At 40.3% G+C, this 13,534-nt stretch overlaps 1 protein-coding gene across 1 annotated transcript in view; it reads left to right on the forward strand.

Moving 5' to 3' along the window:
- MAD1L1 (mitotic arrest deficient 1 like 1) overlaps positions 1-13,534 on the forward strand; it is a 375,918-nt gene that overhangs the window by 38,138 nt on the left and 324,246 nt on the right. The window contains exon 11 of the mRNA XM_026083221.1: positions 1,918-2,004. Within this exon, the coding sequence (XP_025939006.1) occupies positions 1,918-2,004 (87 nt within the window). The remainder of the gene's footprint in view (positions 1-1,917; positions 2,005-13,534) is intronic.

Consider the following 13,534-nt stretch of genomic DNA (forward strand, 5'->3'; position numbering starts at 1 on the left):
CRTCGTTTTCAGAAACTTCTGAAAGGAGGTGGCTGTTTACAGCAATGAGGGCTGGCTGATGTTTGTCGTGGTTGGGGAGCTTGACCAGTTCTCTGCAATTCGAAAGCTGATCTGATTTAATTTCATTGTGCATGCAGTGGCGTTTCTCTACTTGGAACTGAAGAAGCTTGACTTTTGCCAAACTGTGTGCGACTGGGGTGAGATGTAGACGTCTCAGTAAAGGTATATGATAGCAGAGGGCATGCGAGGGAAGTCTGTGTCTCTGAGCATGTGACATGATTTAGTTTTACAGAAAGCTAACTCTTCTTCAGCAGGGGTTGATACCCGTTGGCTTTGTTTCCTGTTACATCCATGCTACTCCACTTTTTTAAAAAGTATCTAACGCCAATAAAATATCCTCCAAAAATAAGTACAAACCTAAAGCTGCCAACTGCTGAAACTGAGATTGGAAGCTGATTGTTGATGTGAATTGCCCAACAGATGAGGAGGATTGTTTTTTATTGGAAATCGGTCAGTAACTATCATTACTAGAAATCTGTGGCTTTTGTAATACCATCTCATTTCACTATTGGATTAATTTCAGCTCTCTTTCTCGGTGCTAATACACTATGGTACAGATTTCTGAGAATCTGAGAATAAAGTTGAGGCAAATATACTTTTTTGCCCATGTAAAAATCTGTGCAATTATTTCATTGATGCAGGGTCTAAACAGTTCTGTTGGGGAGAGGCACTCAACATGGCAAGAGATGTGCCTGATACTAGCCTTGTGATAAATTTGTTATATTTGGGTGAATTATGAGCTGCATTTTTCAGAGCCTTGTTAACTTGGCAGCTAAATTCTCCAAAGATTGTCCATGTTGAAATCAGGTTTAAGATGAGAATTCATTTGGGGTTTCTATAAGSTGCCTTCATCTAGACCTGAACCTCTTTTACACTTGTGATTTAAAGAGAGGTCTCTGAAGAGGACAACCATCTCCCTGCAGAGACTGTTGATGCGGGTTAGTGGTTTCTGGGACTGCCAAAGTAGAGTTATCTTGATTCCATTCCACTAGTTTTCAGGATTAGTTACCAGCCTTGATGGAAAGTAAATCTGCTCCTGACATCTGCAGGATGGTTGCTAAGGGATCTATAGATACCTTTGACAGGAAAACTACGATCAGAGTGGTGTTCAGAGTGGTATCCAGAGCTGATGGATCTTTTTTCAGTGGCCCCATAGTCACTGTTTGTATGAAGGACTCCAAAATCAACACACTGGTACAGAACACTGCAGTTGTGTGGACGCAGCACTCTGCGTGCCCATGGTAAGGCTGAGCCTGTGCACTGTCACAGGTTGTTCATCAGCGCCAGAGCTGTTGGACTGTAGAGCCTACGTGTACATTTACTTCACTGTTGTCGTACCCTCTTGGTAGCGATCCTGTGATGGTGGCTGTACTGAGGCTCCGTAGTTGAATGGCAGTTGGAATAACACTGGGCCTGCTCATCCCTGCGTATTTGTGCTGAGTGCTAGGAAGGGGAGGAGATTGCGAACTATCCTTATGTATAAGTTTAAAAAAAGTTGTCTTCAAGCTGTCTGTTCAGCAGGTATGAATGTTTATGTATGCTGCTTACTTTGAAGAATTTGTTTGGTCTTGCTGACACTAAGGCTTTAGAGTTGGTTTATGGGTTGCAGCAAATAGTGATGAGATGCTGTATGCTGTAATCACCATCCAACCCACAGCAAAGGCTTTAATAAAATAGGCTTTTATGTATGCCGGACAGGATGCAACCCTGTGTTGTTCTAAGGGACTGCAACAGCTTTGGCCTGGTGCAGTTGCTTTGTCTGCTGCTTTGTGAGGCCTTTTTTGTGGTCGTGTATGGAGCATAATCTTTCAACCACTGATTTTTATTAAAAGTTTCAATTTTGTTTTATTTGCTTAGGACACCTGATGATCTCTCAAGGCAAATTGTGGCACTGCAACAAAGGGAGCTTGTGCTGAAAGAGCAGAACTCTACCATCACAAACAGGTAAGTGATGCCAACAGTGGATGTACAGCAAGATGCTGTCATATTAAAGTATATAGAAAGAAATAAGGACTGCAGCCTGAGAGGATGGCTCTTTAGATTTCCCTGCTGTTCCAAGGAGCCTTCTGTACTATCACTGCCTTTTCCATATTGATGATCAGTTTTTGCTTGCTTAAATCCTTGCAGGAAGAAAAAGATGAAGAACTGTGGGAGGATGCGGTGAACAGTTTATGCAGCTTTATTTTATGAGCTGAAATGTTTGCAAGGGAAAGTAAGCTGCTTTCCCAGACCATCTCCTGTGGAAAGGGAATATCAAAGCAAAATGTGTAAAATAGACATCAGGGTGTGGGAGGGGAGTAAGAGCCCTCAGAACTGTGATTTGGCTTGTGAGAGGACCAGTTTGTATAGATGGGGGGAAAGTATATTTGCAGTTTCAGTGGTAAAGTACTGTTAGACTTTGGGAGGAGCAGTCTGTTTATATAGAGCAGGGTATGTATTTGGAACTGGCTAGATTCTGGTACAACTAAAGGGTGTCTAAGCTTTTGCCCTGGTGTGGGAGTGAATATCTCATAAGGGAAATGAATTTGTCTGCCAGAGCTTAACTTTCCAGACTGCATTGGGTACATGTAGGATTTCTTAACGCAGTTGCATATTGTGCCAGACAGTGCTTCTCATCCTCGGTGCGCATATTCTTGTTTCCCACACTGTTTTATTTCCTTGCATTAGGAAAAGGTTATCTGTTCCTCTTAAAAGCAATACCTCTATCTTCCAAAAAGGCTTTTTGCATTGCCAGGGTGTTAGCTGACTTCTCTAAGCAACAGAAATGTGCAGCATTTCCACCTCTGGTATAAACATGTTGAATGCAAAGCAGTCAAATACTGTGTAATTCAGCATTGCTTAAGCCTTAGTTTATCTTGCACTGCATTTGCTAATGTGTCTCCTGAGGTACGTGGTAGATTTTGGTTCAAGAGATGAGTCTTCTGTGGGCTCCGCCTTACCAATGACGGGCAGAAGTCAAGCTGGGTGTTTAAAGCTTGGGGTTTGCTGCTACTGTTAGTGAAACAGTTTAGTCAGTTGTAAAATTGTCAGCCGAATGTAAATTCCCATGAGTGCAGCCAGCTAAATTGTTTTGTGTTTTTTGTGAAGAAGTTTAAAGGGGGGAAAAAAAATACCAGCAATATAAAAAAGACATTTCATTTATTAAAAATAAACCAAGCAAACCCCCAAACCCACAATTGATCAAATGACCAATAAAAGGATGGTGGTAATGTTTAACAGTTATTGATTTTGGGGTTTTGCAGGCTGCCTCTCACAGCCTGTTGCAGAAATGCTTTTGCTGAATTTATTAATAGCCAGGGGGAGTCGTCTGTTGAAAAAGCAGCCTTTTGGTAGTGCCTGTTTCTGCTGGATGTAATTGTGCCAATCTAGTTTAAAAATAAAAACATGATTAAGATTACTTTTTGATTTCAAGTGAAATGGGCTGTAAAGCTGTTTAATTTAAAATTCTAACATTTTCTTGATGCAATGCTGTGTGTGTCATTTCCAAAACTGACAATTTCAGCTTTCTTCTGTCACATACCTTATTCTGTCTTAAGATGTAGGCAATAAGATACATTTTTAAAACCTTCCATTACAGATTATTTGAAAGTTCCCAGGAGAAAGTCTTGAGCCTTTGGAAATAAAACCTTGTTAAGGAAGCAAATCTAATTTTCTCTTTTTCTTTGAATGACATCCCGATTCAGCTGATGGTCTTCTCTTTTGTTTCATAATAGTGTTGAAAATGGTCTGTGTATTACAGTGACTTAATATGTGATTATGACTCCCTCTAGTGATTGAGCCCAGCAGCTATTCAGCTTTCTATTGTTTTTCAGCTACAAGTTCTTTTGCCCTTAGTGAAAATGTCTTTTGTCTTCAGTGCTGTTGGTCCTAGGCTTGATTTCTGAAGTTGGTGGTTATGTGTGTATAGAGCTATGTGCAGTACAAAAATAAAAGAATTTTTGCCTACTGTAAGAAGCTTGGCTTGATTTTCTTCGTTAAAGGTAATGGTTGGTAGATACTTAAGAGAACATCACCAAAAGTTGGCTTCTGAATCTGGTTTTGGGCAGTGAAGTAGAGAATCATGGATAGTCCTGGCTTACCTGTGGCCACAGTGCAAAATCTAGTGTTTAGTAGGAGAGGTTGGTGTGGGGTGTTAAAGCTAGTCTGTGCTAGCTGGGTCTGCCTGTGGTTCTCTCCTCCAGACAAGGCCCAGGAGAGGGATGGGGTGTCTAAGGCTGTATTAGCTCATTAGCAAACTTTCACCGTGCCTATGACCCTCTCCCTCAAATGGCCAGTGTGTGTATTTATTCAGTCTCTATACAATGAATGTACTTTGGGTCATCACTGGGCTTTTAAACCTAGGGGAAGGAGTGCCCGAAGGGCTTTTTGCAAGCTGAGTCTTCTTTCTCCCTGTCTTTACGCTGCAGTCGGATTGTTGTCTAGTGATGGTGAGGGATATTTGCCAGTTACTGCTTGTCTTGCAACCTGACAAATAGTCCCAGTTTCTTTTTGATGAGGGGAGGCGCTTGCTAGTGAAACAGGAGCTAATTGCTAATGTAGCAGAATATGAACAGGACTTGGCTCCAGAAAACAAACTCGGCATGAGATGGCGCAAGGGAACTATTTGCTACATGAGGTCCCATCCGTTTCTGTAAAACTGGAGAGCAGTTTTAGCTCAGCTGCTTCTCAGTGTACTTTAGGTGATCTGGAGAGGAGGGTTTTGGGGTACAAATACACTGGTAACAATGTTTTGCAAATGGCATATGGCCTCACTAAACTGACTAAACCCATTTGGTCTCATACTTTTAAACTACTTCCCATTTATTATTATATGCTTCTGTAGTGCCAATGTTTCCATTATTAAAAAGCAATAAAAGGTCATTGCACCACAAAAAGGTTATGTTACAGCTCAGCCTTTGCATTGATTTCTTCCCCCCCGCCCCATTTTGTTTTTTGGGTTTCGAAGCACAGTCGGTGTTTGTGTAACATGTGCAATTGCCAGTGTTTCAAGGCCTCCCAGAGATCAAATGATGATGCATATCATGTTTGCTGTATTACTCAGATTAGATGCTTTTAGGCACAGAACCACAGGACTGAATTTCCTGAACAGTGGGTTTAAATCAATTTCTTTTAACAGTGATTGTTTATACGTTTGAGTTGTGTAGGCTCCCTTGGAGCTTGCTCTGCTTGCTAGGGAGGAAAGCCTTCCTGTGGTGCTACGTGGGGAAGAGGGAGAGGGTCACTCTTCCACTGAACACAGCAGCAGCAGCAATTTACCCCTCCTCTCCCCAACATCAGTATTGCTGAGTAATGTAGCTGAAAGCACCATTAATACCGCCTGATGGAATCTCACTGCTGTTTTGGAGTGTATTGCTACAAGTTGTGTAAATAGAGTAAATTATACTTCCAGTAGTAACAGCTGGAAGTGTCGTGGAGCTCTGTAACTGTAGAATAAAGATAACAATCCAAAGGTTTAAAGGCCTTAAAGGCTTAGGGCCGCTTTGATAGCTTGAAGTGTGCCTGCTCTGGTGCTTAGGAGAAGTTAATGAAGGCAAGGTGTTTAATTAGTGGGTCAGTTTAACTACACAGTCACTGCAACACCCTTCATTAGTTTCACACTCTGGGGGAAAAATGTGTGTAATGTTATAGGCATGCTAGATTGAACTATTCTTTTTCGGGGAGAGATGATAGTTGTAACTTGTATTACGGAGAGTCTGCAAAAAAGGCTACAGGCTTTTGTCTTGCAAAAAAAAGATGTAGTAGTGATACTAATGTGTTTGTTTTATATTTTTAGTAAGAAAAGTTGCATGTTTGTTTGTTTTTTTCAACATCCTGTCTGGATATTTGAAGTCTCTGGAGAAATTTTCTGAAACAAATTACATGGCAAAGCATTCCAGAATTTGAAACGTGAGGGAGAACTTTCCTCCTTATCACTGTGGTCCTTTGAGGTGGCTAAGCATGATGGAATGACACTGCTTACGGTTTGAGTTGGGTGTCCTCCCTATTGTGGGTCTTTGCTTTGACTCTGAAAGGCAGGCTATGAAAAAAATACTTTTTGGTGAGCTGTTGTCTGGCTGCTCATGATCTCTCCCAGTGTGATCACTGCTTTTGTTCTACTTTTGCTCTTGTTGTCTGTGTGTAATACCAGTCTTGGACTGCTGAGGTATCTTGTGGAAACTCAAGTGCAAGGAAACACATTGGTAAAGGTAGTACCTTGAGCAGAATGAAGAGAGAAAGAAAAATGGAAGGGATCTTGGAGCAGATAGCTTATTCCTGTCACCTAGTGTCAGAAACCTAGCTGTGAGTTTTGACATATAGTTTCATATGTGAAAAGGGATACTTAGAATATGGTGGTGAAAATATTTTCCTTTTCCAAGTGCTTAGAGTTCTGTTCAGAGATGTGGTTGTTTACCACCTTTGTTCATCTAAATCAGGTAAAGCTGACTTAACCCAAACAACCTGCTATGTGCGTTATCTCTTAAAAATGAAATAAAACCCAAAGGATTGAGGGCTGGGGAACACAGATTGCAAACTGAACAGAAAATGCTTTTGAATTAGGCAGTGGGGATTTTTTTTTTTTTAACAAAATAAATGAGTGATAATAAGCTTGGAGCTGTCCATCTCCACAAGTGCTGTTAGCTCAGAAGTGTCATAAATCCATTGCCCATCTCCTCTCTTCCTTGCATGTCCCAAAGAGCGTCAGTCACAAATATAAATGGAGCCTGTCAGACTTTCTCCCCTAATCTTCTGGAAAGTTGGATGGAAGTTTAATTACAGTGAAATATCTTTTATCTGACAGAGAGAGAAGTGCTGGCTTTTCAATAGATTTTTATGATTTATTTTGTGTTCAAAAGAAGCACTTAATGTGTAATATAGGACAAGGTAGGGATTTTTTTCTCCTGTGCATCTATATAGCACACTGCACCTTGATTTATATGTGGAGGTGTGTGTATGTACCTAATACCAGACAAATGTTTGTTCACAGCACTTCAGGGCAGTATTAACTGCTGGCAGGTTCTACATTCGTTTATAGAGTAATTTTATGAAAAAAAAGACTACTAGGTAATGCTAAATCCATTCTTTTCTTCAAAATTTCTTTTGTGCATTTTTTTGTACCAGAAAGTAGTTGATAGTGTCCCATGAAATGACCAATCTACTCTTTCCAAATAAACATCCAGATTGTAAGCTTTCAGGGCAGTGTGTGGGTTATTCATGACTATAGGTCAGTAGAAATAAAGCTTTTCTAATTTTCTTCTGCCATACAATACTCCCTAACAGAAAATAGGAAGGCAAAAAATAACTTAGCCAAGACATTGACTTTTGCTTCCAATTCTAAAAAACATGGGATGTTGCCCAGATCTTTGCTTTTCATGATTGTGGCATTTTTTAGTCTGATTTCCTGGGGAAGTGTGGCTTATGTTACCACGCTTTGCTTGTGTAAGTAGATGAGTTTGCCTACTCTAAACTTTTGAATTCGCTGGTTGTCTTCAGTCAAGTTTGGTAGATGTTAGCGCGCTCAAAAATAACAAATTCCAGCAAGCTTAATGAAAACAGGGCATCTGGCTACMGGGGAGAAATCCTATTGTTGCAACTTGAGCTCATCCCCGTTAGGTGTCAGAGGATCCTGCAAGCAAAAGAGCCTCTTAAATGTCACATTGACAAAAAGGCTCCTATCAGAAATCATGCATCCTTAGACACCGCTCACCCAGCCTGATAGCGAGTGAATGCTATTCTGATGCCACAGGAGCGTCACAGTCTGTAATTTATGCTCTACCAGATTCTCTAGAGGCTCAGCGGTATGATGACATTCGGTGTGATACTGTTGTTGGTATGGGTATTGTTTTCATCCTGTTGGTATGAAAAAGGGAAGTCTACCTGAGTCAATATTCACTATTTGAGAGAAAAATCCGTAGGAAACCAGGCTGCTTTATTTCCAGGACTCATGGAACCAGCTATTCTTTTGCCCTTCTTGTTCCGTTTCAGAGAATACGTAGAGAAAACCTAAAGAACAATTTACATTGGACAGACACAGCTATGCTTATGCCATCTTTTCGGCTTGGGCCTCTGTGGAAACTGAAGAGCAAAACCAGTGGAAATATTGGTATGTGGTTTCTTACCACGTACTAATTATTTGACTGTGCTTCTTGGAGGCCAGAACGTTCAAAGAGAATCCATTTAATGCCTTTTTTTTTTTTCAGTACTTTGATCACTTCTAAAGATTAAAAAGATTGTAAAAGCTGACTAACCCTTTTCTTAATTTTTACTTGTGCCAGGATTGTGACTGACACTCAGCCTCCATACTAGCATCACTGTTGTTTTGTGCATCGTTTTAAAACTAGAGTGAATGATAGCGTTAATTTTTTAGTGCTCCCCTGGAGATCTTGATTTAAACAATCCTGTGGGTATCCAAGTAGTAATGTATATTATTGAAATTACGATCTCAGCTATGCAGTAGGCAACAGCACAAAAACATTCTCCTTTGAAATGGGTACTAGTATATGAAGTCTTGAATTCAGCCCATCTCCAAGCTTTGTCTAGAGCTCTGGGAATTGCAGGGCTTTAAATTTTACAGTGCTTAGAGATTTGTTTTCTATTTACATTACAATGTGGCAGTAAGTCTTGAACAGTTTTATGTGAGTTGGAAAAGAGGAAGGCCCTTTGATTTGAAACTCTCTTTAAAATCAGCCTTGACGTCAGAAGGATGGTTCCATGGATCAGGTAGAATGTGAGCCGAGAAGTCTGGACTTAATTTCTAGAAAAGCTTTTGGTTTGCTTGGGGTCCGCAGAATCGCTTAACTTAGTGACCTGAGTCTCTCTCATTCTCACATTCAGGTCCAGAAAACCGTATGAACAAAACCAAACAAACCTCYGCTCTGTATATCCCGTCTAGTCTGCACCTCCTAATTATTTCTAAGGCAAATAAAATACCTTAGTTCAAATCTATCTGTACCTGTTAAGATATGTCTATTTTTGTTCCCTTCTCCTCCCCAACAGCACCTCAAACACTTTTTTTCTATATCGTATCTTAAGATCATAGTAGTGGCCATAAGTCTTGAACTTGAGTTTCTTTTAAGCGTTTTACGCAACACTCATCAACAGTCAAACGAGGTTTTGTAACCGTTCGCTGTGTTAATTTGTACTGCTATAACTGCCTTACAGCTTTCCTGAGCAGTCATGAGAAGCCAGAGTGGGACTAGTGATAGAATGCAAAATGCCTTTTCTGTCTTTTTACTCTCACATGTACCTGAATACCATTTTGCAGTTGCTGTAATAATGGGTATGGAAGACTCTGCATTTTTCTAAAGTCGTTCGGGGCATTGTTTATTCTAAACAGATTGATGGCTTCCTAGTGCTTTGGGGAGAGTGGGAGAGCTAGAATATACAGAGCTGTTTTACAGAGATAAACGTGCCTTCTGTAGCGTGGCGGGGTTTGGTTTTTTTTTGTTTTTGCAACTGCTGTGAAGTAGTGTCGAAGTACTATACAAAATACTGTTTCGTCTTTAAAAAATTAACCGTCTTGGCCAAGATGTCTCAACCATTTGATTGTATCTGCATGTAAACTTTGTTCTGCTCTTATGGCTAATCACTAGTTTAACAATTTTCATCCAGCTCGTGTCAGCTGTAGCATACAACTTCTTCAGCCTGCTATTAGGAGTGGTTCTAGTATATATTTTTTTTTTAGTATTCTCTGTGTTTGCTTGTATGTACATGTGCACAGTGCAATATATTAAATACTGTAGTAGATACTTGTTTTGGGGGGCATTTTTTAGTTCATAGAAGTATTTCCTTAATATCAAAGTTTATTATCTGTACAAAAGACATACTGCTTGAAGTTTAATGGAAAATAAAAAATAAGCTGCCTTGTCTTTTTTAGCTGTGTAAGGAAAAAAAAATTGTCAGAAATTGCAGCCCCCCTCCATCAAAAAGCAGCTTTCTTTTGCTGCTCTGAAAGTTAAATGACTAATGTGCATAATTTATTTGAGCATCTGTGCTAAAAACTTGCATACCAAGTTTTAGTTCAATGTGATCAACAATGGCGAAAATTAGGATTTATCATGGAAATGCTGACGGATGTGAACATGTGTAGGCTAAACCGGTGCCTGACAAACCTTCTTATTGTGCAATGCTAATGGTGAAACAATTTTTTTTCCTGCTGTAATTGCATTTTCCCCCCTCCTGTCTGCTTAATTTTCTCCTTTTCAAATTTGGTTGTTTTAGTTGCACTTCAGATTTGGATTCCTGATTTCCTCCCCCGTCCCTCCCCCCCCCCGAGTCTGCATAAAACTCTGAAGTTGACTTGTAATATTTCTAAGCGTAAGTTACCCCGAGCTTCGTGGGTCAGCGACGACGGGCAGATCAGCACCCGGCCTTCTAGCCGGCGCTTTGCAGTAGCGTGCTTGGAACGGAAGATGGTGCCGGCAGCCTTGGCAGCTGCTTTCTCTTTGCTCCCCTCCTCCTCCACCTTTTCTGGCTAGTGCAGCCGGGGTGCTGTCACCAGGATTATAAATTCTGGAACCAATTAGATTAAAAAAAAAAAAAATCTTACRAATGAAAGGAAAGAAGCAAAAAGCTGCAGAGTATGTTGATGTGAATATGCCTGTCTCGGAGAACTCTTTTTGTGGAGAGCTCAGATGCAGCAGCTCTGAAACGGCTTTCGTTGAAGCGTCAGGCACTTTTGAGGCATCTGGTTAAGGAAGGAGTAGTTGGGGTGGAGGAGACGAGCACAGGGACACTGAGCAAGGCCTTGTCAGGAAATTGTGCTGATAACGTAAAGCCGTATGTTGAGGGTTTGAAAGGCACCAAAGGTGTTTTTGAGCCCTGATAGTGTTTCTTCCTTTTTCCATCCTTATCCACCAGATTTCTTGCTGAAGCAAATTTCTTGAAGGTTGACCCCAAAAGTCAGCCGGGTCGCTTAGTTCTTGCATGGGCATCACCGAGGAGCAATGTGATGTTTATAGACAGTTCCTCTCTCTCTGTCTTTCTTTTTTAATACAGTAGCCAGTGTGTTTTCTGGCAATAGTGGTGCAGCAGTGCGCTGTTGCGTGGAAGAGATCCTGAGAATTTCTCAGGGTGCTCATTCTTTTGCAGGAATATGACACTCCCTAGGAGGAGACAGTCATTTTATCCAAGCCTCACTGCAGTTCTTCATCTCCAGTGTTTTATTTGGTCTCTTTGCTGCTTCTGTCAGTTCATTTAGAGGTTTGGTGGTGGTGTTTTCGGGGGAAAAAGGCTTCTTAAAGCAGTCATAGGCTCAGTGCAGTTTCTGGGGGAAAAAAAAACATGCACACGAACTTCTGGTGTTGCTGGTTGACCATGACAGAACCTGTCCCTTATCTCCTCTCTGTATATTTTTACCCAAAGTTGGTGCTTCTTCACATAAAACTCTAGCCYGTTGGTTTAAGAAGAGTTGTTGGCAACGAGTCAAATTATTTTGTTGCTGATGGACTTTCAGTATTTTTCACTTTGGCTATATGAGACATACTGAATCTTACTTTCTATATTGTAGTGGGATCTGACATTTTGAAGGCCCTTTGGGTCTAGATGGTTGGTAAGAATTCTTAGAGCTTGTACATGGTTAGAGTTTGGAACAATGTTCTAGCAAAATGTAATTTCATTTATTTCCTGTTTTATGTATGTACTGCTTTTAAACATATTTTTAATATTTAAAACAACCTTCACATATTCATAGGTTTTAAAACATGCTCTCACTGTTAAGAGGTGGAAATGAGTAAAAATACCAAACTTTCCTTTCATTCAAGCGACAAAAATCAAATTCCTATGAGTGAAATAACCTCTGAAGAGGTGCTCTGTTCCTCAGTCAGAAAAAGTCTTTGAAGTATTTATGGAAATAAACCAAAATGTGTCCCTTTTCAGCCCTACAAATAAGGGATTATCAGATGTAGCCTATGGTAATTACAGTACGTAGAGTCCAAAGTATATACTATTAATAAAAGAGAGTGTATATTTTAAAATGCTGTGAGGTTATTTTCAGCCTTTTTTTGTTAAATGAGGCTCTACTGACAAAGTATCACATATCCATGGATCATCCTAATGAAAAAAACCCTCTTTTCTTGCGTCAGGGAAAGTGGAAGTAAAAATTGTCACCAAGGTGCAATGCATTAATTGACTCCTGGAAATTGAAAATACCGTTTATGATGATGCATCTTTATCTACTACAGGAGCAAGACCTAAGTCGCTTTGTAGCTGGCAGTGTGGAGCAGTGCTGCTTGCATCCCCTCCAGTTGAAAGAATCTGAATCTTGTCTTTGTGTCATCGAGGGTATAATTGCAACACAGGTTGTCTGGCTGCATCACCCTTCCAATTTACTGAGTGAACTTGCTCCTCTGGGTCTTATTCCTTTGTTTTTCATTGTTACTAGTTTTGCACTAGTGTAGGAATCGAAGCTGGTTGAAGTCAGAGTGCACTGTGATCATTCCGAAAAGAATCAGCAAAGCAAGGTTTGTAGGAAGAAGTAATACCTTTTATTAGACCAACTGATAGGATTAGAAGAAAGACATGCATTTGGGCGCACAGCCAATATTCAGATCTGATGTAGAAGCAGTAGCCTTCCAGCTAAGTGCAGGCTGAGAACAGTTGCTTGGAGTTTAACTTGATTAATCAGTTAGACAATTTGAGAGAGAAGCTAACGGGCACGTGTGGAACAGAGGGGGATGTCAGACGAAAGAGAGGAAAAGGCCGTTAGCATCTGTGCAAAAGAGAGACTGAGTTGTTTTGATACATGATAAAGGTTTGGATACTGTGATAACACAAATGATGAATAATATGAACTTTCTCCGTATAGAAGGAGCTTGAAAGTAGATACAGCATGTGTCATACTTTTGCTGGGGCCATATACCAATAAACACTGTGATTCACTGACTCAGCACTGATATGTCAGAGTTGCAATTAAGGGACTAGAACTTCAATTTTATATTAACAGAAAATATTATTTTCTGTACTGTCAATAAAATCGTTTTATCATATTGTTTGACTTATCTCCTCCAGGCACTCAGCTGCAGCAGCAAGTCTGAACCTGCCGTTACAATGACCGTTGAATGAGTTTTGCTTCATTTGCCTGAATGTGTTCTAGGATAAAGCACGTTTCCTGAGACACAATATTTCCGCCTCTGGTAGTTGTGAGCACTGTGGCCTATGCTGATGCTGGGAAAGGTCAGCTGCAGAGACTGGCCAGGGTGGGGTGGTGGTATTTTAGCAAAATCTGATGTAAATCTTGAGTAACTGTTTGAAGTTAATGGGACAGTATAAAGCAGCTTGTTTCACTTATTAAACAGGACAGTCTCTCTTTTGTTTTTTGTTATTTTTTTTTTAAAGTGTATCTGCTGGTATGTTACCTAGAATCATTATGTGGTGTAGAGTGCAGTCATGGCTTGTAAGTCTCTAACTTGCCTACTTGATAATAACATAATTTAACAGCATATTTGACTGTTTTTTCTTCTTGATTACATCCAAGAGGAAAAGAAATGCTGAAAATAAG

This window comes from Apteryx rowi, unplaced genomic scaffold, assembly GCF_003343035.1.
Source record: "Apteryx rowi isolate R43461 unplaced genomic scaffold, aptRow1 scaffold_6, whole genome shotgun sequence".
Classification (NCBI taxonomy): Eukaryota; Metazoa; Chordata; class Aves; order Apterygiformes; family Apterygidae; genus Apteryx; species Apteryx rowi.